Raw genomic sequence first — 26,969 nt, 5'->3', positions numbered from 1 at the left:
GAATGCAGAAGAGAATATCATCTTCCCTAGCCTACAAAGGACTTAACAGGCCTGAGATCATTTATGGCCGGCCTTGATTGGTCCTGGTCTTCATCTTCACCTTCACCCCCCCCCCCCCCCCCCATCCACAGTGGTATTCAGACTCATATTGCAAGAACTAAAATTTGTTAGGCTATATAATGGTAAGGACACACTGATCTGTTCTTTTCGTGCCTAGAGATGCTGTTGTGCTGAACCCACAAGAATTTCATTGCACTTTGTGACTATGACAATAAATCTTGAATCACATTGGATGGCTTTAGTTGTAGTCACCACACTATAGACCCAGGAACTTATAGATGTTAGGAAGAATGCAGAATAGACCCTCATCTTGGAGGAACTTAGCAAGGACGGAGGCAGATCATTGTGGCCGGAAATGATTGGTCCTGGATTAGCTCTTCACCTGCAGCACACCCCCCACCTGCCACCCCCCCCTACCTTCAGACTCAGAAGGTTTATCCCTAACAAAAGGTCACCTATCCTTTTTCTCCAGTAGATTGTCACAAGGGTGGTGGGGTCAGAAAATAGTGGTCACAGAGTTATTGCTTGGATTGGAGGGCTTTAGTTCGGACAGGCTGGGGACCCAGGAAACTGCAGATGTTGGAATCCTGAGCATAGACCCTATTGTTGGAGGAACTTAGCAAGTCGGACAGATCTGTGGACCGAAATAGAAACCAAGATTAGTCTCGCTGCAGCACAGGAAGCTGCCAGGTGACCCTTATGGAGGTTTATAAAATTCAGGTGCATTGATAAGGTAGATTGTCACAAGGGTGGTCACAGAGTTAAGGTGAGAGGGGAAATATTTAAAGGAGATGCGAAGGGACAAATATTTGACACAGCGGGTGTGGAGTGTATGGAACTGTGCAGAGGAGAGTGGTAGATGCAAATACAATCACAGTATTATAAAAACATTTAGATATGGATAAGGACTAAAGGGAAAATGGGATGAGTGTAGATAGGCATTTCAGCCAGCATGGATACGTTGGGCTGAAGAGGCAGTTCCCATGTTTGCAACAGCTGGACAGCAGAAGCTGGAAGCTGGGGCAACTCAGCGGGTGAGGCAGCACAGGGTGGAGTGTTATTGAAAAGTGGCACGATGGAGTGGCAATCTGTGAAAATAGAAACCGAGTCAATGCCAAATTTGGGGCACTTAGATTTGCAATGTTTACTTTTTTGAACTTTTAAATCACCTCTGTAAGCAAAACAGGCAGCAAGGCCAGGTGTTTTATTGGCATATTGGTTCATTTTCCTAGTGGTAAATGTTAAGAAAGTGTACGCATGAAGTATATCAACACAATAGACACAAGGAGATGCAGATGCTGGTTAACCAAAAAAACGACAAGTGCTGGAGTAACTCAGCAGGTCAGGCAGCCTCTCTGGAGAACACGGATAAATAACGGTTAGGATACGGATCCATCTGCAGATTGTACATCAACCCATTGTGCAATAGACAGATCAAACTGGCCACAATGGTTAGACAGTGGTTGCTTCAGTCAGAGCTGTGGTTAGTCATCCATATTCTGCAAATCATGAGCCGCATGTAACAGCATATTAGCTCCTTCCTCACCGTAACCGTTGCATTCTTTCTCTCTCCGTCCCTATCCCCACCCTAGTCCTCTTGCTATTTTCACCATTTGTATTCCTTCATTATCACCTCATTCCCACAGCCAACAATGAACCATTGTGGGCTCCCCCTTTCCTGGGCCATCGATGCAGGCTCTGCTTTGTTCCGTACCTCTAGTGTCCCCCTCCCCTGACATCAGTCTGAATAAAGGTCTCGACCCAAAACGTCACCTCCGGAGGTGCTGTCTGACCAGCTGAGTTATTCCAGCATCTGCAGTTCCTTCTTACACAGCTCTACAGTTTAGTTACCTGACCCATGGAAACTCTGTTTACTTAAATCCAGAGAAACAACACAAAATGTGCCTGGCGATATTTTTGAATGAGTGCCCCAAGTGTAATGAAATTAAGTCATATTTCCACTGGATAACATTTTCAAAGGTCTTGCACTATCCCTGGATTTCTTCGATATAAACCAGCATCTGCAGTTCTTTCCTCCATTGTGTTTGTGTCGATCTGAAGAGCTACTCAGCCTAATCCCACCTTTGCACTCAAATCAAAGTCCACCCGACCACTGCTCCAAACACAAATTCAGGCGCTATTAAATGTGGCGAGGGTTCCTGTTGGCTTTACAGACTGTCAGCTCCACATCGCACTACCCACTGGGTGAAAAGTATTTTTTCTTACTGCACCTCTAGTCCTTCTACCAATAACTTTAAAATTATGCTCCATTCTTTTTTACTTCTAATGATGCGCTGACAAAGTTACGATTGGTGGCACAGTGCCACAATGGTAGAGTTGCTGCCTCACAGCGCTGGAGACCCGGGTTCGATCCCGACTGCGGGTGCTGTCTCTCTGTACGGAATTTGTACGTTCTCCGCGTGAGTTTTCCCCAAAATCTTCGGTTTCCTTCCACACTCCGAAGACGTACAGGGATGTAGGTTAATTGGCTTGGTGTATGTGTAAAATGACTGATGTGTGTAGGATAGTGTTAATGTGTGCGGGGATTGCTGCTCAGCGCAGACTTGGTGAGCCGAAGGACCTGTTTCCGCGCTGTATCTCTAAAACTATTCATTGCAGTTCACCCCACGCCTGGTTACCTCTTGGTTCCCTCGGTGGAGTATCCTCAACCGACCTGCAGGACTCTCATCATCATCATCATAATGGCAATATTTATTTAATATTTAAACTTCTAAAGATGCTTAATTGTGGCAAAGTTACTTTAATTTTCACAATGGTAAAACTTCACAAACAAACCAGGCAAAATGCTTCCTTTAACACGTCAACAAAAGTTGCAATGAAACGGTAATATTTAAACGTCACAAATAAAAAGTCAAGCTTCTGTGTACAACATTATTTTATATATTGCTTTCTTTAGGTGCTGGTTATACAGGTATATGACAAATGACATGAGACACAAACCCGCCCGTGTGGAAAGAATCAACAATCACTCAGCTGATAACATGGTCCAGATGCTCGCGATATATCAACATGACAACTATTGTTAACCCAGTGCATGAGATCGTTCTGAACCAATAAAATTATGAACATTATATTTCAACTCTTTGTAGACTACAATAAACAAAGTGCACTCAAGGGGTTGTGATCCTGCTGCATTCTTCCAACCTCCTGTAGTCAAATAGGGATTGACAAGGACGAGCAAGAGTTTAGCTGAAAGTCAAAAAATAAGCAAAACGACCTTGGTTCAATGAAGTTCATGGAACAAACGCTTCATTTTTTAAAAACATTCTTACTTCACCAAAACAGCTAGCTTCTTCTGTGCTAATTAACATGTGGCACATTAGGTGTTTAGTCGAAGCCCAGCACAATGAGGCTGAGATCATGGCAAGATCTTCCACCCAGTTATGTTAATAGAAGTTTAGGGCTAAGTTACCTCAGTAGCCACTTGAAGTCAAACCCAGTCTTACTCACACTTCTACATCAGTGGAAGATACAGACTATCAGTTACTAGGTACCATTTAAGACTATACATACAGGTAAGACTGTGTCAGATAAAACACACATACAAAACAATTTGGGACAAAATGAGAGAGAAGTGACAGGATAATTCAAGTTCTTAATAAAGACGCGCGGATTGAGTGCTATTCCTTATTTTCAATAAGTTCATTTGGAATGTAAACATGTGATCATACTTCTGGTGAATATTCTTAATGGAAGCAAAGCTTAAACCAAGAGTTATCAATAACATTTCCAATACACAAAATTGTAGTGAAATGATAGTCTGAGCAAGGATGGCTAAAATATATCTAGGAGCCCAGATTCCCTTTCTCCATTTAAAGGGACATCACATGCTGAGAGATTTTAAGGCACTCTTTCCCCAACATTTTGTTTTGGTCCAGGAAGCCTGCTTCCCAAAATATTGATATGTAAAACACAAAGAATAAATGCCTACGGATGGAAATCACTGGACAAGATTTCCAAATAACACTTACTGTCAAAACTATTGAAACTGGTCCCATGAGTCAGTGACCAAAACTGACATTTCTTTGCCACTGCAAAGATCAAACAGTTAGCACAGTGTGCCGCGTGTGTATCTGGCACAGCTGTACCTTTAGTTCGATGGCATGTGCGGAATCGCGGGGAAATATGCCCAGCACATTTTTAGAAGAAACATTCACCCATTCTTTTAGACGTGCAAGAGCCACTCACCTCCAAATAACATTCAATTGAAAGTAGAGCCCTGTTAATAATGGGCCAAAGAAACAGAAGCCTAAAGGTGGCCCATCTTACAAGATGCGATGAGCGATTCACGTCTGAACATTCACCCACACAGCAACCCCCTCTCTGGCCCAGCTGGGAACCGGGCGACTGGTATCTAGAGCGAGCGGCACGTATAGATGTAGCTGCGGGGCTCAAACACAACAATCCAGTGGGAAAGCTAGCTTTCCTTGTGTTCCTAGTTATTCAGCTAGTCCCCCGTTTTTATGGTGAGACTGAGGGTGCGACTAGGTGTCCTCGTCGTCATCGCTGATGACGTCCCTCCTGTCGGGGGCTGCAGTCTCACGTTCCCGCAGAAAGTCCTGGCGGATTATTTCCAATTCACTCAGCTCCTGCCGCACCTTCTCCAAGTGGAAAGCTCGACGACTCTGGATCAGGCGCATTGGAAAAGGATTCATGTCCGCAAAGGCAATACTGGTGAGCTTCCTACAAAACAAAACAAAACAATTCAGACGTATAATTATGAAAGGAATAGACAGGTTAGACAGGGGCGGAATTGTCAGGACTAGGGGGCATATCCTTAAGGTGAGAGTGGCAAAGTTTCAAGATGACGTGCAGGGCAACACACAGACACAGACACAGACACACACACAAAAACACACACACACACACAGTGGTAACTGCTTGGAACATGCTGCCAGGGGTAGTGGTGGAGGCGGATACGAGAGAGGTGCTTAAAAGACTTTTAGATGGGCACATGGAAAAGCAGGGCATGGAGAAATATGGATCATGTGTAAGAAGGAACTGCAGATTCTGGAGAATCGAAGGTAGACAAGATTGCTGGAGAAACTCAGCGGGTTTCGTCCCGAAACGTTGCCTATTCCCTTCGCTTCATAGATGCTGCCGCACCCGCTGAGTTTCTCCAGCAATCTTGTCTACCTTGGATCATGTGCAGGTAGTTGAGATTAGTTTAGATTTGGCATCATGTTCGGCACAGACATCGTGAGCCAAAGACCTGTCCTTGTGATGTTCTGATGTGATGTTAACTTAATATACTGGAAACATAAATAAAAGGTGGCACAACGGTAGAGTTGCTGCCTTACAGCGCCAGAGACCCGGTTTCGACTGTGACTACGGGTGCTGTCTGTACGGAGTTTGTACGTTCTCCCTGTGACCTTGTGGGTTTACTATTGGTGCTCCTGTTTTCCCCCTCACACTCCAGACGTACAGGTTTGTAGGTTAATTGGCTTCAGTAAAAAGTTTGTAAATTGTCTCTCGTGTGTATGATAGTGCTGGTGTCGGGGGGGACTGTGGGCCGAAGAGCCAGCTTCCCGCTGTATCTCTAAACTAAACTGTGATGAAAAATGTGCTGGTTGCTTCCCTTCCCTTTGTTCTCAGAAGGACAGTATGAATCTCACACACAAGTTCAGCTTCAGCACAACCTTTCTCCCGAGACACACAGGGAGGTGCCTGCGGCTTATCTTGGACATGCACAGAGCTCGCCGTGGCATTCATTCACAAGATCACACCATTCAGAATGCAGAATTACCTGGAGGGTCAGGAAGAGCCCACGAGTTAGGAGCAAGAGGCCACTCGGCCCCTCCAGCCCACTTCTCCATTTGCAATCATGGCCGATCTGATTGCAACTTCTCCATATTTCTATCAGCCCTCAGTAACCATTCACCCCTTGTTTATCAAGCAACTATCTACCGCTGCTATAAAACTTTCAGACCTTACACGCTTTGTTGTCAATGACGTCCTCACTGAATGTACATTCACAAGCAGCTGATTCGGAAGCTGCTGCATAAACAAGCTGACGTCTGATCACTGTGCTAAACCAAGGGTAGCCTCCAGGGACCAACAAATAGCAGTGTAGCTGGGCCGAAGGGCCTTTTTCCACACTGTATCACTCTATGTCTCTATAACCACTCTGAGAAAGAGAGTTCCAAAGACTTGTGAACCTAAAGAGAAAAAGATTCTTGTGTGTTAAAAAGGAGAACCCCTTATTTTTACACAATGTACTTGCGTTAGATTTACCCACATGAAGAAATGTCGAATCCACATCCACCCTGTTGATCACTCGTGTGTGCTTCAGCCAAGTTGACTCTAAATACCAATGGAAGTATTTGTCACTGTCACTGTATGTCGTGTTGTTATTTGTGGGCAGAGCAACACGGCAAATTCCTTGTATGTGAATACTTGGCCAATACACTTATACCCCTGGCCTACTTGGGAAACCTGAACGGAAACCTCTGGAGACTTTGCGCCCCACTCAAGGTTTCCGTGCGGTTCCCGGAGGTTTTTTGTCCGTCTCCCTATCTGCCTCCACTACCTGCAACCTCCGGCAGCCACCTGCAACCTCCAGGAACCGCATGGAAACCTTGGGTGGGGCGCAAAGTCTCCAGAGGTTGCCGTTCAGGTTTCGTAAGTGGGACAGGGGCATAACTTGCTTAGTTAAGAAGCCTAGCCTGTCCCGTCTTTCCGCAAGGAATCTGCTCATTCCATGGGTCGTTCCCCTAGCCACCCATGATCTTTGGTCCTAACGGTGTGACTAAATAGTTAGCATTCTTATCTCAGAGGGGGAAAACATGGCTTCAATTCCCAATTGAGAAGTGAATACAACATCTGGACCTGATACTCCATTGCAGCAGCGAGGGAGTGCTGCACAGTTACAAAGTGTTTAAGAAGGAACTGCAGATGCTGGAAAATCGAAGGTAGACAAAAGTGCTGGAGAAACTCAGCGGGTGCAGCAACATTGTATTGTATTGTATTGTATTCAAATTTATTGTCATTGTCTCAATTTGAGACAACGAAATGAATTTCCCTTACAGGCAGTATCGTTAAAATAAATCACAAGAAAAATAATAAAAAATAAATAATAAATAAATAAGAAAACATATTAAAAATAAAATTGAAATTGAATTAAAAATTTTTTAAAAGCACAAACACATAAAGTCCACAACATAACATAAATGGCACCCAGGTGAGGAAGGCACCATAGTCCAGCCAGCCTCCCCTCCGTGTTCATCCGTGGTCGGGGCCTTCCGAGCACCCGCAGTCGCCGCCCCGGGTGGCCCGATGTTCAGGCCCTCACGCCGGACTGGTGGAACGCCGACGCCGAACCCCGACGGTGAGCAGCCTCCTCCTCAGCGGCCCGGACCCCCAGATCAGCCGCCTCCCGCTGCCGGAGTCTGCAGCTCCCGTCCACAGGCCGAGCTGGGCAGAGTCGCAGGACCCCGCACTGTCCATCAGCACCGCCCGCGTTGGGAGCTCCGCAAACCGCAGCTCCAGGATGTCGGTGCAGCAGGTCCAGCACTCCGGGCTCCAGACGGCATCGCCAGCCCCGCGATGTTCCAGCGCTGTCCCGCCGCTGCTGGAGCTCCGGTCGATCCCGGCAGGAAAGGCCGCGCCAATCCAGGTAGGTAGGCCGCTGTGGGGGGAGGGGGGGGGGGGGCGAGGACGCGACTCGAATAATAGTCGCGTCCTCACCAGGAAGCGGCTGAAGTACGGTATCCCCCGCACCGTGTCCTCTTCCCCCACATAAAAACACCAAAAAACACAAAAAAAACCACACTTTAACATAACTAAATAAACAAAAAAACAAAAAAATACCGGGCTGTAGGTGGAGGCTGCTGGCACCAGCGCCACCGGAAGTACCATACGTCGTCCCGAAACGTTGCCTAATTCCTTCGCTCCCTAGATGCTGCTGTACCCGCTGAGTTTCTCCAGCACTTTTGTCTAGCTGCACAGTTACAGCTCTTTGCCTCCACGAGCCCTCTGCCTGTATTCCTAGCGATTCGTCAGAGACTGTGGCAGTACTCAAAATAAAAATAAACGTCCCCATACCATCACCGTGGCTAATATTTGTTCCATAACCTACATCACTGCAAAACAGGTCAACTGATCATTATTAATGCTTCACAACAGTGACAACACAGCCCGCAACTGGTTGCTAAACACTCTGGAATGTTTGAAGTGCGAGATAATCTTCTAACACCACACTGGAAAATCAAACAGAGGGCATTCAATTCTTCATAGCTTTTCCATCGTTGTGATCACAGATGATCCATCAACTCACGCTACATATTGTCATGTGCCTTGTCATTATTTTGTTTACACCTTTGATTAACAACTATCTATCATCCTCATCCAAAAATCAACACCAATTGTTGATTGTGAAAACAGTTCCAAGCTTATAACTATCCACCAGTTCTCTTACAATTTAGATCAAGTTACTGGTTAGCCTTCAATATTCCAGGAATTACAAATTACATTCAGTTTTATATGGTAAACCTATACGGCAAATGTTCCATGACCAATATCATCTTGAATTAAATGGCTGTAGCTACTCATTCATGATGGCACTGTGGCGCAGCAGTAGAGTTGCAGATTTAGTGTCAGAGACCCAGGTTCGATCCTGACCACGGGTGCTGTCTGTACGGAGTATGTTTGTTCTCCCTGTGACCGTGTGGGTTTTCTCCGGGTGCTCCGGTTTCCTCCAACATTCCAAAGGCATACAGGTTTGTAGGTTAATTGGTAAAATTGGTAAAATCATTAAGAATAAGGAGTTAACCATTCAGAACGGAGACGGGAAAGCACTTTTTCTCACAGAGAGTGGTGAGTCTGTGGAATTCTCTGCCTCAGATGGAGGCTGGTTCTCTGGATGCTTTCAAGAGAGAGCTAGATAGGGCTCTTAAAAATAGTGGAGTCAGGTGATATGGGGAGAAGGCAGGAACAGGGTACTGATTGGGGATGATAAGCCATGATCATATTGAATGGCGGTGCTGCCTCGAAGGGTCGAATTGCCTACTCCTGCACCTATTGTCTATCATTCCTAGTGTGTAGGATAGTGCTAGTGTACAGGGTGATCGCTGGTTGGCGGGGACTCGGTGGATCGAAGGATGTTTCCGTGCTGTATCTCTAAACTAAACTCTGACCTGGGCTACGTATAGTGAGACCAAAACCTGCACTAAGAGTCTACAAGTATTTCCAGCATCTTTAGTATTTTGCTTCAGAGTGAAATTTAATCCACTGGTTGGAATTTTACTACAGTTCCAGGTTTTAAATCAGCAATTTTTATAATCTCCCATGGCCTTTCATTCTCTCAACAATAGGATACATGACTCATCGCGTCCCTCTTTATAGATTTCTCAAACAACATATCCAATTTCCTCTTCCTTTCCTCCCCCTTTAGCTTGCTCTCCTCATCTCCTGATTTACCACAAAGGCTACACAACCCTCGGTCAAGTTCAAGTTACAAGTTACATTTTTTGTCACATACACCAATTGGTGCAGTGAAATTTGAGTTACTATACAGCCACACAAAAAAAATAAAATTAACACAACACACGATAGAATTTAACATGAACATCCCCCACAGCGGAATCAATGTTTCCCACTGTGAGGGAAGGCAGTAAAGTTCAGTCATCTTCCTCTTGTTCACCCGTGGTCGGGGCCTTTGAGCCCTCCGTAGTCGCCGCTATGGCGGCCCGATGTTCAGGCCCTCTCGCCGGGATGATCAGAGCTCCAGCGGCGGAACAGCAGAACACACTCAGCGGCTTGGAGTTTCCGAATCGGCCACTTCTTACCAGAGACCGCGGCTCCTGAAGTCCACAGACCGAGCTCGGCGGAGATTCAACACAGGTGATCCCCGGCAAGGGACCCAGGACTCCATGATGTTAAAGTCAGTGCTGCCCGTGGCTGGAAGTTCCGCAGCCCACAGCTCCACGATGTGAAAGTCAGCCGGCCCAACACGGCAATCCCGGTAAGGCATCGCCCGCTCCGCGATGGTAAATCAGTGCTGCGCCGCTACTAAAACTGTGGCCGGTCTCCGGCAGGAAAGGCCGCACCAATCCAGATGGTAGGCCGTGAGGGGGGGGGGGGGGGTGGGGCAAAGATGCGGCTCGGAGAAAAGACACATCCTCAACACCCCTCAAATAAAAAAAACTAAAAGACCTCCAAAAACATACATTATGACATTAAAAATAACAAAAAGGGTGAAAGGACGGACAGCTGCCACATTCGATGGCGTCGCCACCCAGTGTGGAAGTCAGTTGCACATGTCAGTAATCTTAGTTAGACACAAAATGCTGGAGTAACTCAGCGGGACAGGCAGCATCTCTGGAGAGAAGGAACGGGAAACGTCACCCATTCCCTCTCTCCAGAGATGCTGCCTGTTCCGCTGAGTTACTCCAGCATTTTGTGCCCATCTTCGATTTAAACCAGCATCTGCGGTTCTTTCCTACACACTCAATAGCCTTAGCACTTGTTTAAGCTTTAAATAACCTCAGGATTTCCTGAATATCAAAAATGAAAAACCTTGTTTAAGGAAACCCTGGTACTATAGTTATAGTTGTGGAGCACTGAACCAGGCCCTTCTGCCCACTGAGCCATGCCTACCATCAACCACCTATTCTACTCTCACAACATTACTACTCACCACACACTTGGAGGAATGTACAACCTTCAGACGGAGTTTGGCCCGAAACGTTGCCTATTTCCTTCGCTCCATAGATGCTGCTGCACCCGCTGAGTTTCTCCAGCATTTTTGTCTACCTGGGATACTGGCTTTAGTTTTGTGATATGGAGTGGAAACAGGCCCTTTGCCCCACAGAATTCTACCGACTGGTGATCACCCGTTCACTAGATCTATCCTGCACACTGGGGATCATTTGCAACGGACAATTAATCTGCAGACCCGAGGAGGAAACCGGAGCACCTGGAGGTAACCCATGCGGTCACAGGCAAAATGTACTAGCTCCATACAGACAGCACCCGTAGTCAGGATCAAACCCGGGTCTCTGGCACTGCAAGGCAGTGACTTCACCGCAGCTCCATCCTTCTGTTTCATTCATAGAAGAAAGTGAGGGTACGTGAAAGGGGCGGGTATAGAATAGTTCAAGCCGAGAACGCCGCAGTGGGCTTACCGTGCATCGAGGATCGTGCGAGTGAAGTATCTCAGATACTTGAATATGGACATGTAATCCTGAAGCTTTACAAACTCGTCCTCCTTAAACTTGAAGACTGCAAGTGCATATCGAAATATAACCTGGAAAATAATGCCAACCATTCAAAAGTCAACCCTTGCGATGCAAATGTCAACCAAAATCAAAATGACTGCTACTAAATTGATCTTAAAAAAAAAAATCAAAAACTGTCAAAAACAAGAGGACTTTTGTTTAAGGTGAGAGAGGCGAGACAAATTGTATTACGATAATGACCAGGTTTTACTTTTGATGTCGGATGGGAAATGATGATAAAATCATAAGGGGAATAGATGGGCTGAATGTACAGAGTCTTCTACCCAGATTAGAGGAATCAACAACAAGGACATACGTTTACTGTGAGAGGGACAAGATTTAATACAAATCTGAGAGGCAACTTTTTCAGAGGGCGGTGGGTATATGGAACGAGCTGCCAGAGGGGGTTGTTGAGGCTGGTATTATAGCAGCATAAAAGAGAGACTTGGACAGGTAAATAGATAGGAACGATTTAGAGGGATATGGGTCAAACTTAGGGAAATTACATTAGCTTAGATGGGGCATTTTGGTCAGCAGGGTCCATGCTGTACTAGACAGTGAAATGCGAAATTACAGTGTGTACTCAGCAGCACACTAGGGTGACTTCATTCAAAGGAGACACCTGTGGAAAAAGCATCCTCAAGTGACATTGCTCCAGGCTCCTGCTACAAACAGGTGAATTTTACACCGTACCTTTGGACCTTCGTACAGGAACGAATCCCAGATGCGGAACATGATGTCGCTGACAACACTGTCCACAAACACCACAAGGAACCAGTTAAACGTGATGAGCGAAAAGTCCACCTTGTACTGTTCAAAGTGTGCGTGTAACCGTGGCAACTTCTCACTCAGCAAGTCCTTGAACACCCGCTGGTCAACCTGGCGTTAAGAAAGGGACATGATGGAGTATTAATGTAAACATGCAGCATATTCCCCATCCTCAGGACAGGCAAAAAACACAAGTTCCTTCAGCAGGTGGGTATGATTTAATAGGAACCTGTGGGGCAACTCAGCATTTAACAAGTATAGGGGATGTTTTTTTAAACCAATATGTAGAGGGGTCGACCAGGGATCGGCCATCCTAGACTGGGTATTGTGTAATGAAGAAGGATTAATTGGTGATCTTGTGCAAAGCCACTTGGGCAACAGTGACCATAATATGGTGGAATTCCGCATTAGGATGGACAGTGACATGGTTAATTCAGAGACTAGGCTCCTGAACTTGAATAAAGGAGACTTTGAAGGTATAAAACGGGAATTGGCTGGAATAGACTGTCAAATTATACTTAAAGGGTTGACGGTGGAGATGCAATGGCAAAGATTTAAAGACCGCATGGATGAACTCCAGAAATTGTTCATCCCCGTCTGGCGAAAAAATAAACGGGGAAGTCGGCTCAACCGTGGCTGACGAAGGAAGTCAAGGATAGTGTTAAATCCAAGGAAGAGGCATATAAATTGGCCAGAGGAAGCAGCAAGCTGGAGGACTGGGAGAAATGTATAACTCAGAGGAGGACAAAGGGGGTAATTAAGAGAGAAAATGAGCATGAAAGAAAGCTTGCGGGGAATATAAAAACTGACTAAAAGCTTCTTTAGATATGTAAAAAGGAAAAGGTTAGTGAAGACATATGTAGGTCCCTTACAGTCAGAGACAGGTGAATTTATATTGGGAAACAAGGAAGTAGCAGAACAGTTAAATGAGTATTTTGGTTCTGTCTTCACTAAGGAAGAAACAAACAATCCCCCAGAAATACTAGGGGACCGAGGATCTAGTGGGAGGGAAGAACTGAAGGGAATCCACATTAGTCAGGAAATGGTGTTGAGTAAACTGTTGGGACTGAAGGCAGATAAATCCTCAGGGCCTGATGGTCTGCATCCCAGAAAACTCAAGGAGGTGGCCCTAAAAATCGTGATGCATTGGTGATCATTTTCCCATATTCTCTCGACTCTGGATTAGTTCCTGTTGACTGGAGGGTAGCCAATGTAACTCCACTTTTTAAGAAGGAGAGAGAAAATGGAGAATTATAGACCAGTCAGCCCTATATTGGTAGTGGAGAAGATGCTCGAGTCGATTATTAAAGATGTTATAGCAGCGTATTTGGAAAGCAGTGACAGGATCAGTCAAAATCAGCATGGATTTATGAAGGAGAAATCATGCTCGACTAATCTTCTGAAATTTTTTGAGGATGTAACAAGTGCAATGGATAATTGAGAGCCAATGGATGTGGTGTATCTGGATTTTCAAAAACCCGTTGACAAGGTCCCACACAAGAGATTGGTACGCAAATGCAAGTACGTGGAAATGGGGGTAGGGTATTGACGGATAGAGAACTGGTTGCCAGACAGGAAGCAAAGAGTAGGAATTAACGGATCCTTTTCAGAATGGCAGGCAGTGACTAGTGGGGTGCTGCAAGGCTCTGTGCTGGGATCCCAGTTATTTATGATATATATTAACGATTTAGACGAGGGAATTAAAAGTAACATCTCCAAGTTTTGTGGCTACAAAGCTGGGTGGCAGTGAGGAGGATGCTATACGGTTGCAGGGTGACTTGGATAGGTTGGGTGAGTGGGCAGACGCATGGCAGATGCAGTATAATGTGGATAAATGTGAGGTTATCACATTTTTGCAGTATAATGTGGATAAATGTGAGGTGGCAAGATCAGGAAGGCAGATGGGTGTGCTTGTACATCAGTCTCTGAAAGTAAGCAGTGGAGAAAGCTAAAGGGCCCGTGCCACCAGCATGCGATAGCATGCGTCTAGGAGAAATCATGCTCGACTAATCTTCTGAAATTTTTTGAGGATGTAACGTGCAATGGATAAGGGAGAGCCAATGGATGTGGTGTATCTGGATTTTCAAAAACCCGTTGACAAGGTCCCACACAAGAGATTGGTACGCAAATGCAAGTACGTGGAAACGGGGGTAGGGTATTGACGGATAGAGAACTGGTTGCCAGACAGGAAGCAAAGAGTAGGAATTAACGGATCCTTTTCAGAATGGCAGGCAGTGACTAGTGGGGTGCTGCAAGGCTCTGTGCTGGGATCCCAGTTATTTATGATATATATTAACGATTTAGACGAGGGAATTAAAAGTAACATCTCCAAGTTTTGTGGCTACAAAGCTGGGTGGCAGTGAGGAGGATGCTATACGGTTGCAGGGTGACTTGGATAGGTTGGGTGAGTGGGCAGACGCATGGCAGATGCAGTATAATGTGGATAAATGTGAGGTTATCACATTTTTGCAGTATAATGCGGATAAATGTGAGGTGGCAAGATCAGGAAGGCAGATTATTATTTTAATGGTGTCAGATTAGGAAAAGGGGAGGTGCAACGAGACCTGGGTGTGCTTGTACATCAGTCTCTGAAAGTAAGCAGTGGAGAAAGCTAAAGGGCCTGTGCCACCAGCATGCGATAGCATGCGTCTAGCGTGACCAAAAGTGGTCGTTTGAGGCGTACGGCCTCGCGGGGCCGGTCCCACTTTGTTCGGTGGAGGCGTATAGAGTTGTGCGGGGCTGGTCCCGACGTCGCGCGGGGCTCCAAAAATCTTGCACTGTCCGAAAATCTCGCCCGACAACGGCCTGTCGGCCCGCAGCCGCATTGAGGCCGTATGCAGCATCTCATACGCAGCGTCTCGTACGCAGCGTCTTGACGGCGTATGCCTAGCGCGTGCCGTTTCGTGATGAAGTCACTGCCCAACGCCGTGCAACGTCCAAATTCAGTCGGCCCGCCTCCTGCCCAGCTGATTGGCGAGTATGATGTCGGGACCAGCCCTGCACAACTCCAGACGTCTCCTCGGTTGGAAGTGGGACCGACCTCGCGAGGCCGTACGCCTCAAGTGACGCCTCATGTTTGGTCCCGCTAGATGTATGCAATTGCATGCTGGTGGGACAGGCCCTTAATGGCATGTTGGTCTTCAGAGGGAGTGCAGAGACGGTTCACCAGACTGATTCCTGGGATGTCAGGACTGTCTTATGAAGAAAGACTGGATAGACTTGGTTTATACTCTCTAGAATTTAGAAGATTGAGAGGGGATCTTATAGAAACTTACAAAATTCTTAAGAGGTTGGACAGGCTAGATGCAGGAAGATTGTTCCCGATGTTGGGGAAGTCCAGGACAAGGGGTCACAGCTTAAGGATAAAGGGGAAATCCTTTAAAACCGAGATGAGAAGAACTTTTTTCACGCAGAGAGTGGTGAATCTCTGGAACTCTCTGCCACAGAGGGTAGTTGAGGCCAGTTCATTGGCTATATTTAAGAGGGAGTTAGATGTGGCCCTTGTGGCTAAGGGGATCAGGGGGTATGGAGAGAAGGCAGCTACGGGATACTGAGTTGGATGATCAGCCATGATCATATTGAATGGCGGTGCAGGCTCGAAGGGCCGAATGGCCTACTCCTGCACCTAATTTCTATGTTTCTATGTTTCATTGCGTTGGATTTGACTTTCGGAGCAAGAAGATGCTACTGCAGCTGTACAATACCCTGGTGAGACCGCACCTGGAGCATTGTGTGTCATTTTGGTCTCCATTTTTGCTATTGAGAGAGTGCAGCATAGATTTAGAAGGATGAGAGGGTTTCATATAGTCAAGAGAGTTTATTGCCATGTGTCCCAGATAGGACAATTAAATTCTTGCTTGCTGTAGCACAACAGAATATTGTAGGCATAAAAACAGATCCGATCAGTGTGTCCATATAGAAACATATAAAATTCTTAAAGGATTGGGCGGGCTAGATGGAGGAAAAATGTTGAGGGAATCAGTTTAAGAATGAAAATTTAGGATTGAGATGTGGAAAAAACTTTTTCACCCAGAGAGTTGTGAACCTGTAGAATTCTTTGCCACAGAAGGCAGTGGAGGCCAACTCTCTGGATGTTTTCAAGAGAGAGTTAGATTTAGCTCTTAGGTCTAAAAGAATCAAGGGATATGGGGAAAAAAAACGGAACGGGGTAGATTTTAGATGATCAGCCAATAATTGTTCTTTATCTCTCCACATCACCGTCTACATTTCTCATTTCCCTTATCCCTAACCTGTTTGAAGAAGGGTCTCGACCCGAAACATCACCCATTCCTTCTCTCCAGAGATGCTGCCTGTCCCGCTCAGTTACTCCAGCTTTTTGTGTCTATCTACATTTTAACTACATTTGTTTTCAAGTTCAACCCTGCTTACAAAGTATCTCAGTTAATGTTTTATCCTTCTTACTGTATATATTAGACAGTCCAACCTTCTTCCATAAGGTGGTAATGTCAAAGATTAGAGTCCAGGGGTCTATAGTGAAAGGGGCAAAGATTAACAAAGAGATGTAGGGTAAGTACTTAGTTATCAAGTACTACCCAGATTACAAAGTATCTCAGTTAATCTTTTCTACTCCCTGCTGCATATAACAGAGCGTAAACATGCAGTTGTCTTACCTGTGACCCGATCAGGTTCTTTGTGTAATAATCTGGGGTCATAAAACACTCCGTGATGGCAACGAGGCACCAAAAGGCTTCTTCTTGTTCTAGGTACAGAAGTGCTATCGCTGCCAACCTACGTGGAAAGTCACACATGTATTAATGCAGGTTGATCACCTCTTCACCCATGTCCAGCAGCGTTAGACAGCAAATATTAACAGACCCTGTGCACTGCAATCCCAGCCATGTGGAAAATTCACAATTACACAAATAAATCCAAATCTAATTCAGTGACAGTGAGGAAGGGTGTCAAAAGAAACAGCGGGATATAAATCAGTTACAGATAAGGATAGAGAAATGGCAGATGAAATTTAATCTGAGCAAGTGCAAGGTACTGCACTTTGGGAAATCAAATGCAAGAAATACGCCGTTATCAACATTGATATACAGAGGGATGCCTGGGTCAGAGTCCATTGCTCCCTGAAAATAGCAACACAAGTAGATACAGTGGAAAAGAAAGCTAATGGCATGCTCAACTTCATTGGTCAAAGCATTGAGCATAAGAGTCAGAAAGTCATGTTGCAACTTTATAAAACTGGTTTGTCTGCATCTGGAGTATTATGTGCAGTTGTGGTTGCCCCATTAAAGGAAGGATGCTCCCAGGATGATAATGTCAAAGGCTGAAGGGATAGATGAGAGGGGTAAAGTGCAAAGGAGATATGCAGAACTATTTTTTGTCTTAGAGTGTGTCGTGGGTGCCTGGAACTCACTGCCAGGGGTGGTGGTGCAGGCAGATACGTAGTGGCATTTAAAAGGCTTTTGGATAGGCGCATGGATATGCAAAGAATTAAGGGATATGGATCAGGCAGGCAGTTGAGATTAGTTTAACGTGATGTTATGTTCGTCACGGACATTGTGGGCCAAAGAGCCCATTTCTGTGCTGCACTACTCAATGTTCCACAAGTTTCCAGGTCTGGGTAATGTCATTAATGAGGTGGTGGGACATTATAATAATAATAATAATAATAATAAACGTTATTACAAACTCAAGGTCCAGACAAGGGGCAACATTACATTAAAAATGCATTGCATATCAAATATCATAAATACATATAAAATCATGGTATATCACTTATAAAAACATCATAATTTATATATTTTTTTAAACCCGCAATACTTAAATTAAAAATCCAGATTAAAAGGTGATCAATGTCCTACAACGAGACAACGATACCAGTGTCTCCACAGCTTGTGCTAACCCTTATGTTTGTCAAGGCCACAATAAGCACATTTTCAGAGTCATTTATCCTGCAAATGAATTTATACATGTGGTGTCTTAGCATAGCTTCTAAAGTACTGACTCCTGCAGCCACAAACATATTACTGGCACTACACCATCTAGGTTGCCTTAGCAGTGTTCTCATGGCATTGTTATATGCCACCTTTAGTCTCTGCATACTTGTCTTCAAATAGTTCGACTTGTCTGGCAGGCTAGACTTTTGTGTTTATAGGAGAAATGCAGAATATTGCAAAATACTGGGAAAGGTTGGGCAGTATGTTTAATCCCTCTGGTATTGTAATCAATCTTTGGAGCTTGGTACTTTCCCAACAGTCACGAAGCACGAGGCAATATCAGTTATCCTGAATGTGAACAGGGTTGTGCTTTCCAGTTTGTTAAACATTAATCCAATTAAACTCTTTGCATAAGACAATTTTCCTCATCCAAGGAATCAATCTTGTGAGCGTTTTGTTGCACTCCCTCCATTTCATTGATCTGTTTCGGTACGTTTGAAAACACACTCTTGACTTGACTATCTTGACGTGTGTCCTTTTGGTAGATGGGGAGACCAGACCTGTACATGCTCTGGGTGCAGTCTCACTGTCGCCCTCTATGAACGCAGTGAGTCCGCTTTATCCTTGGACTCAAATCTCACTGCAATAATGAACAGTGCTCTCATCAGCAAGAGAGTGGTCCTAACCTCCCATTGACCTCACTGGAGGCCTTTGAACCATCTTTAATCAGACTTCACCTTGCACTAAATGTTGTGCCATTTTTGTCCGTGATCTGCACATTGTGGACGGCGATTGTATTAATGAATAGTCTTCCCTTTGATGTACCTCGGCACATGTGACAATAATAAACTAAACTAAAGTCTTTGCTTTCCTAATTGCTTGTTGTACCTGAGAGCATTGCAAACTGACCAGCGATTTGCGTGCAAGATCAGCCAGGTCCATCTCTCAATTTAACCATTTTTATGAAAATAGTCTGCTTTGATTTCCACCATCAACCTAAAGAAAATGACCTCACATTATATTCCGCACACACAAAATGCTGGAGTAACTCAGCAGGACAGGCAGCATCTCTGGAGAGAAGGAATGGGTGACGTTTCAGGTCGAGACCCTTCTTCACATTATATTCCGTCTGCCATGTTATTACCTGTTTATTTGGCTACCCATACCCCCTTTGTTGCCTTTCTGCATCCTCTTGTCAATGGACAACACTCTCACAAATCACTGATGGAAATTGTGAGCAGCTGAGGCCAAAGTCCCACTGCACTCCCTTAGCTAGTTTCCCAACCTCCATTAACCAATCCTCAATCTACACCATTATAGTACACCTAACCCCATGTGCTGTTTGTTTAATGACCTCGTTCGGAGGACACTAAATATTCCAGACAGTGGAATCTCGAGCAAAAAACAAAGTGCTGGGATAACTCCACAGGTCAGGCAGCATCTGTGGAGACGAACAGACACACAACATTTCAGCTCAGGATCCTTTTTCAGACTAATCCAGACTCAGAAAGTTGTTTAGGAAGGAACTGCAGATGCTGGTTTAAATCGTAGACACAAAATGCTGGAGTGACTCAGCAGGACAGACAGAATCTCTGAAGAGAAGGAATGGGTGACGTTTCTGGTCGAGACCCTTCTTTAGAATAAAGGTCTCGACCCGAAACGTCACCTAGGGTTGTCAATTTTCTCACTCCCAAATAAGGGACAAAAGGTCAAAATAAGGGACAAATTCCCAACGACAATTCGTTGACCGAATCGGCCGTGGCTGGGTGAATGATGAGTTGGCCTGGGTGCTGGTCTGCACTGCACATAAAGCCCAGCTGGCGGGTCAGGAGTTTTGGCCCGCACCCCGTCCAACTCATGAACCGATGATCGGCCATGAGAAGAAGGGGTGGTGGTGTCGGCGGTAAGCGAAGGTCCGAAGGTCGGACAGCTGGCTGGGTTGCCGACCGACGGGGCCACGCGCGAGACGCTGCTGCACTACGTCGGGACGGGTGAGGCTGTGCCGGACGCGGCGCACCGCCCTGACAGTCCCCTCGACCCGAGTACGGGACAAGGGCGGTCCCATATGGGACAAACTAATTTAGCCCAATATACAGAATGTCCCGGCTAATACAGGACAGTTGGCAACCCTAACGCCACCCATTCCTTTTCTCCAGAGATGCTGCCTGCCCCACTGAGTTACTCCAGTATTTTGTGCCTATCTCGGAGAGTTGTTGGTCCATTTCCCTCCACTGAGGCCACCTGGCTTGCTGAATCCATCTAACCGTGTGAGATACCCTACAGACCATATGATAATGAAAATACATTAAATCCATTAGTTCACCCCGAGTAGTTTGGAATCCAAAAAACACCCACATAAATCTGCACTTCTGGTTTCCTCTCACATCCCAAAGACGTGCAGGTTGGTGGGTAAATGAACCACTATAAATTGCCCTGAGTTCATAATGTGGAGAGAAGTGTACATGAGCGGCTGATGGTCTGAAGGACCCGTTTCCCTGCTGAATAATTGACATTAATTGATTGCCGTATCCTGGGCAGGATGAGTGAGCGAGCGAGTGAGCGATCAGTGAGTTTGGTTTTGCTGATCTGGGAGTGAGAGTTATGTATTACTTTTGTATCTACTCTGGCAATTTTTTGTCAAACAGATACAGGTACTTACAATTTGCCAACAGAGGCGGTGAAATCCTCACCACATTGGATAGTAGATCTCAGATTTTAAAGATACATATTTTCATCAACACTTTTGATTTCCAGACACCCAAGGAGAAGCCCCCAGTTACAGGTTGTGTTTCAACGTGAAACTAGGGCTGACAATCTCCAGATGTGTCATAAAGAGAAAGATCACACAATCGGTGCTTCCTCCGTAGTTGCTTGACAGCACCTTCCAGCCATGTGTTTGGATAGGGGGGGGTGAAAGGACACTCAGCACAGAGGGGAATAAAATTCCATCCCTGTTACTTGAAAAACTTCATAGGGAATTTGACGCAACGTACTGGTGCCACTATCAAGCACCTACCTTTATCAATCCCATTTATCAATTTATAAATTGATAAGTGACAGGAGCAAAATTAGGCCATTCGGCCGATCCAGTCCACTCCGCCATGGCTGATCTATCTTTCCCTCATAACCCCATTCTCCTGCCTTCTCTCCATAATGCCCGACACCCATACTAATCAAGAATCTATCTATCTCCGCCTTAAAATTTTCCATTGATGGCCTCCAGCCTTCTGCAGCACTGAATTTCACAGATTCACCATGTTCTGACTAAAGAAATTCTTCCTCATCTCCTTTTGTTCTGAGACTATGACCTCCGGCCCAAAACTCTCACACTAATGGAATGTATTTCTGTGCCCACTCTTTTCAGGTCTTTCACTATTTGGTAAGTTTCAATGAGCCCCGCCCCCCATCCTTCTAAACTCCAGCGTGTAGAGGCTCAGTGCCAACAAATACTCATCATATGTTAACCCACTGGGATAATTCTTGCAAACCTGACCAGCGCCTTATAGAGCCTCAACATAAATCCCTGTTTTTGTATTCTAGTCCTCTTAGTCCACAGCCTGATATGCGAAGCAATTCAAGTGGTGATCTAGATATTTAAATGTTATGAGAGTACTTTCCTCGACAACCGACTCAAGCATTGCATTCCATATTTTTGCAACAGCCGCAGTTGCTGAAGAGCACCACTAGATGGCAAACACTGAACAACCTTTGCCTCGTCCACCATCCAAACTAAATGCAAAGACCAATTTCACACGCACTGGGAAACAAGGAATCGGTCTGACGAAGGGTTGAGGTCCAAAACGTTGCCCATCCATGTCCTCCAGAAACGCTGCCTGGCCCGCTAAATTAGTCCAGCCTTTTGTATTTTAATTTCACATATACCGTTAGATTCAGAACTGGTTTGCCTGCAGAAGTGGTGGTGCAAGGAGGTCTACAAAAATGCTGGAGAAACTCAGCGGGTGCAGCAGCATCTATGGAGCGAAGGAAATAGGTAACGTTTCGGGCCGAAACCCTTCTTCAGACTGATAGGGGGTGGCGGGGAGTAGGAAGGAAATATGGAGGAGGAGGAACCCGAGGGCTGGGGGATGGGAGGAGACAGCTCGAGGGCTAAGGAAGGGGAGGAGACAACAAGGGCTAAGAAAATTGGGAGAATTCAATGTTCATGCCCGCCGGATGCAGGCTCCCCAAGAGATGCTGCTCCTCCAATTTCCGGTGTTGCTCACTCTGGCAATGGAGAAGACCCAGGACAGAGAGGTCGGATTGGGAATGGGAGGGGGAGTTGAAGTGCTGAGCCACCAGGAGGTCAGGTAGGTTCTTGCGGACCGAGCGGAGGTGTTTCGGCCCGAAACGTTACCTATCTCCTTCGCTCCATTGATGCTGCTGCACCCGCTGAGTTTCTCCAGCATTTTTGTGTACCTTCGATTTTCCAGCATCTGCAGTTCCTTCTTGTGCAAGGAGGCCTGTTGGGATCAATGCTGGTGCCTCAGCTGTTTGTGATACATACAATTGACTTGGACGGGTTATTATTAAGTTAGCAGACACCAGAATTGGTGAAGTTGCAGACAGTGCAGGCGGCTTTCAACGGAAACAGCCGAACATCGATCAGTTTGTCACCAGTCTGAAGAAGTGGCACGAACGTCACCCATTCCTTCTCACCAGGGATGCTGCCTGCCCCGCTGAGTTACTCCAGCTTTTTGTGTCTACCTTAGATCAGTTAGATATTGGGTATAAAAATGGTAGATGGAGTAGAAACCAGGCAGGTTGCACGTTGGGAAGTCAGATTTAGGGGCATTTCATACAAGAGTCAGGAAGCAACGTTGCAGGCTTGTAAAACTTAGGTTAGGCCGCATTTGAAATATTGTTCACAGTTCTGGTCACCCCTTTCGATAGATGTAGAAACATTGGAGTGGGTGCAGAAGAGGTTGGACAACTTAAATTGATATATCTGGAAAGTCATAGGCTGAGGAGAGGCAGAGGCTTTGGGGTGGCAGAGTAGCACAGCGGTAGAATTGCTGCCTTATAGGACCAGAGATCCGGGTTCAATCCTGACTATGGGTGCTGTCTGTATGGAGTTTGTACATTCTCTCTATGACCGCAAGGGTTTTCTCTGTGTGCTCCGGTTTCCTCCCACACTCCAAAGACGTACAATTTTGTAAGTTAATTGGCTTTGGTAAAATTGTAAATTGTCCCTAGCAGCATGAAGGATATTGTTAACATAGGGGGTGATTGCTGGCCGGCGCTGAATCGGTGGGCTGATGGGCCTGTTTTCATGCTGTACCTATAGTCTAAAGTCTGAAGGGAGAGCTGATAGAAGCTGATACAATTCTGAGACAGAGACAGTCATATTCTTTTTGCAAGGTAGATGTGTCAGATATTAGAGGACACAGCTTTATGGTGAGAGAAGCGGACATACCACACACACACACGCGCGTGTAGGTGCCTGGAACTTGTTGCTGGGGTGATGGTGGAAGCAGATATGATGATGGTTAAGATGCCTTTAGATAGGCACATGGATACATAGGGGATGGAGGGACAAGGATCACGTGTAAGTTGAAGGGATGACTTTAATTTAGTTTCATGTTCAGCACAGACATCGTGGACCAAAGGGCCTGTTCCTTTCCCTTGTTATATGTTCTAAGTTTACCCCCACGACCTCCGTCAAAGTAGTAATTGAACAAAAGTTACTAATCAACATTAATTGCAAATACTAATTAAAAAAAAAAAAAAATTATTTAAATAATAATTAATCTTATAACCCTCTTAAACCAGCTCACTGTTCAATACGATCACTGCTGGTATGATAGGACAGAATGGGCCTTCGACCAGAAACTTTATCTTTGCCTCTCTTTCCCCAGATGTTTTCTGATCTGAGCGTTACCAGCATTTGCCACTTTTATTACAGGCAGCACGTACTCGCACATAACCAACTTGCTTTCGCCAGGAGCACTCAGCTCCAGAAATGTCACAAACATATTCCTGGCATGGCCTGAAGATCAGAGGTCCAGAAATGAGGCGAATGATTGACCATGACATAGGCCAACATGGGAACAATTGCAACAACAGATGTGGGCCCTGGGAAAACTAAGTGAAGAGACATCAAGGAGAAAGCACTGCAACGGTTAGAGTCATACCAAGCATCTCATCGTACTGAGATCTAGGTTCAATCCAGTTTGCATGTCCTCCCTGTGTCACTGGTCGGTGGGGACTCGGTGGGCCAAAGAGCCTATTTCCACTGTATCTCCAAAGTCTAAAGTAAAGTAACTTAACTCCTTCAAACCAACCTCATGGCACAAGTCCGGACAGTGATTAATACATCCCAGATGCATGGATGAGCATGAGCAGTTCCACCAGCTTGGCACTGCCCAGGTTAAAGCAGTGTATGTGACAAATAAACTTGACTTGACTTGAGTGTGGGAGGAAATCGAAGAAAACCCACACAGTCACGGGGAGAACGTACAAACTCCATACAGACAGCAAGCATAGTCAGGATGTAACTTATGACTCTGGCACTGAAAGCGCTGCAAGACAGCAACTCTACCGCTGCAAGAGAGCAACTCTACCGCTGCAAGAGAGCAACTCTACCGCTGCAAGAGAGCAACTCTACCGCTGCAAGAGAGCAACTCTACCGCTGCAAGGCAGCAACTCTACTACCGCTGCAAGAGAGCAACTCTACCGCTGCAAGAGAGCAACTCTACTGCTGCAAGAGAGCAACTCTACCGCTGCAAGGCAGCTACTCTACCGCTGCAAGAGAGCAACTCTACTGCTGCAAGAGAGCAACTCTACCGCTGCAAGAGAGCAACTCTACCGCTGCAAGAGAGCAACTCTACCGCTGCAAGAGAGCAACTCTACCGCTGCAAGAGAGCAACTCTACCGCTGCAAGAGAGCAACTCTACCGCTGCAAGGCAGCTACTCTACCGCTGCAAGAGAGCAACTCTACCGCTGCAAGAGAGCAACTCTACCGCTGCAAGGCAGCAACTCTACCGCTGCAAGAGAGCAACTCTACCGCTGCAAGAGAGCAACTCTACCGCTGCAAGAGAGCTACTCTACCGCTGCAAGAGAGCAACTCTACCGCTGCAAGAGAGCAACTCTACCGCTGCAAGGCAGCTACTCTACTGCTGCAAGAGAGCAACTCTACCGCTGCAAGAGAGCAACTCTACCGCTGCAAGAGAGCAACTACCGCTGCAAGGCAGCAACTCTACCGCTGCAAGGCAGCAACTCTACCGCTGCAAGAGAGCAACTCTAGCAAGAGAGCAACTCTACCGCTGCAAGAGAGCAACTCTACCGCTGCAAGGCAGCAACTCTACCGCTGCAAGGCAGCAACTCTACCGCTGCAAGGCAGCAACTCTACCGCTGCAAGAGAGCAACTCTACCGCTGCAAGAGAGCTCTACCGCTGCAAGAGAGCAACTCTACCGCTGCAAGAGAGCTACTCTACCGCTGCAAGAGAGCAACTCTACCGCTGCAAGACAGCAACTCTACCGCTGCAAGGCGGCAACTCTACCGCTGCAAGGCAGCAACTCTACCGCTGCAAGAGAGCAACTCTACCGCTGCAAGGCGCCCTAAGTCTTAGAATAAAGGGGAGGTCATTTAAGACTGAGGTGAGAAAAAACATTTTCACCCAGAGAGTTGTGAATTTATGGAATTCCCTGCCACAGACGACAGTGGAGGCCAAATCACCGGATGGATTTAAGAGAGAGTTAGATAGAGCTCTAGGGGCTAGTGGAGTCAAGGGATATGGGGAGAAGGCAGGCACGGGTTATTGATAGGGGACGATCAGCCATGATCACAATGAATGGCGGTGCTGGCTCGAAGGGCCGAATGGCCTCCTGCACCTATTTTCTATGTTTATGTTTCTATGTTTCTAAATAACTACAGATTTATCTGAGAAACAAATATCTGATAATGTTCCTCTAAGTAACTTGGTCCTTTCACTACAGTCCAGCCCTGTGTTAAGACAAGCCACGGGTGATTTACCATGTGCGCTGGGAGAGTTTCTAAGACCAGTAGCTCTTCCACAAATCGCCAACACTGGATGAATAGAACCAATTAACTGAACAAAGCAAATTTCCTAATGCCAATAAACAGCGGTGCTTGCTTCTCTGAGAAATCCACTACTCCAAACTGCTGCGCATTACCACAAAGCAGTAATTGCATCAAAGCCGTAACTGTGGACTGAGTTATGTAGCTGCACAGAAACCAATATTGCAATTATCCAGGACTGGCTGAGCCGTTCCAAGTTTTCAGCAACATCAGTCCAATTAAACTGCAAACCGGGGATTCCTGGGAATGAATGGGGAGTGACGATAAAATGTCAAAAAGAAATCAATAACCTCTAGTAATAGCTTGTGGTCCTCACAGTCTTGTTTAAGTCTTATTCACACACACACACAAACAGTATAAACTGATCTACGAAGAATGGATTTTTGATTTTATTTATGTAGCATTCCAAAGAAGTCTTAAATCGTACTTACTCTATTCTGAAGATATTAAGTAGATGGCCCGATGATGCAGTGGTAGGGATACTGCCTTACGTCGCCAGAGACCCCGGTTCCACCCCGACTACTGGTGCTGCCTGTACGGAGTTTACATGTTCTCCCCGTGACCATGTGGGTTTCTCTGGGATCTCCGGTTTCCTTGCACACTCCAACCACGTACAGGTGTGTAGGCTAATTGGCTGGGTAGAATTGTAAATTGTCCACAGTGCGTGTAGGGTAGTGTTAGTGTGCAGGGATTGTTGGTCAGCACAAACTCGGTGGGCCGAAAAGCCTGTTTCCATGCTGTATCTCTAAACTAAAAACTAATACTAAGATGATGCCAGTCTCAACATATTCAAACCCAAACCACAGCAACCATTTTTGAACGAATATCTCACAATTTAAACAAGGGTTATTTAATGGAAAGAAGCTTTCAATATCATGGATTTTTTCGGATTGGACTTTTGTCACAGGTTATTCTGTACCTGCTGCTTTGTCGATGAGAAAATGAGAGATTAGGACTAGC

General features: G+C 45.8%; 1 protein-coding gene across 1 annotated transcript in view; it reads right to left on the bottom strand.

The window, feature by feature from the left end:
- Positions 1-2,938: 2,938 nt before the first annotated feature.
- The window catches only part of tbc1d2b (TBC1 domain family, member 2B), an 89,882-nt gene continuing 65,851 nt past the window's right edge, over positions 2,939-26,969 (bottom strand). Inside the window, exons 10-13 of the mRNA XM_055662718.1 lie at positions 16,697-16,814; positions 11,991-12,176; positions 11,205-11,326; positions 2,939-4,764 (exon numbers count right to left, since the gene is read on the bottom strand). Coding sequence (XP_055518693.1) covers positions 4,566-4,764; positions 11,205-11,326; positions 11,991-12,176; positions 16,697-16,814 — 625 coding nt within the window. The 3' untranslated portion in view covers positions 2,939-4,565. The remainder of the gene's footprint in view (positions 4,765-11,204; positions 11,327-11,990; positions 12,177-16,696; positions 16,815-26,969) is intronic.

Source organism: Leucoraja erinacea, chromosome 36 (assembly GCF_028641065.1).
Source record: "Leucoraja erinacea ecotype New England chromosome 36, Leri_hhj_1, whole genome shotgun sequence".
Lineage (NCBI taxonomy): Eukaryota > Metazoa > Chordata > Chondrichthyes > Rajiformes > Rajidae > Leucoraja > Leucoraja erinaceus.
This window is presented reverse-complemented; position numbering and strand designations above follow the sequence as displayed.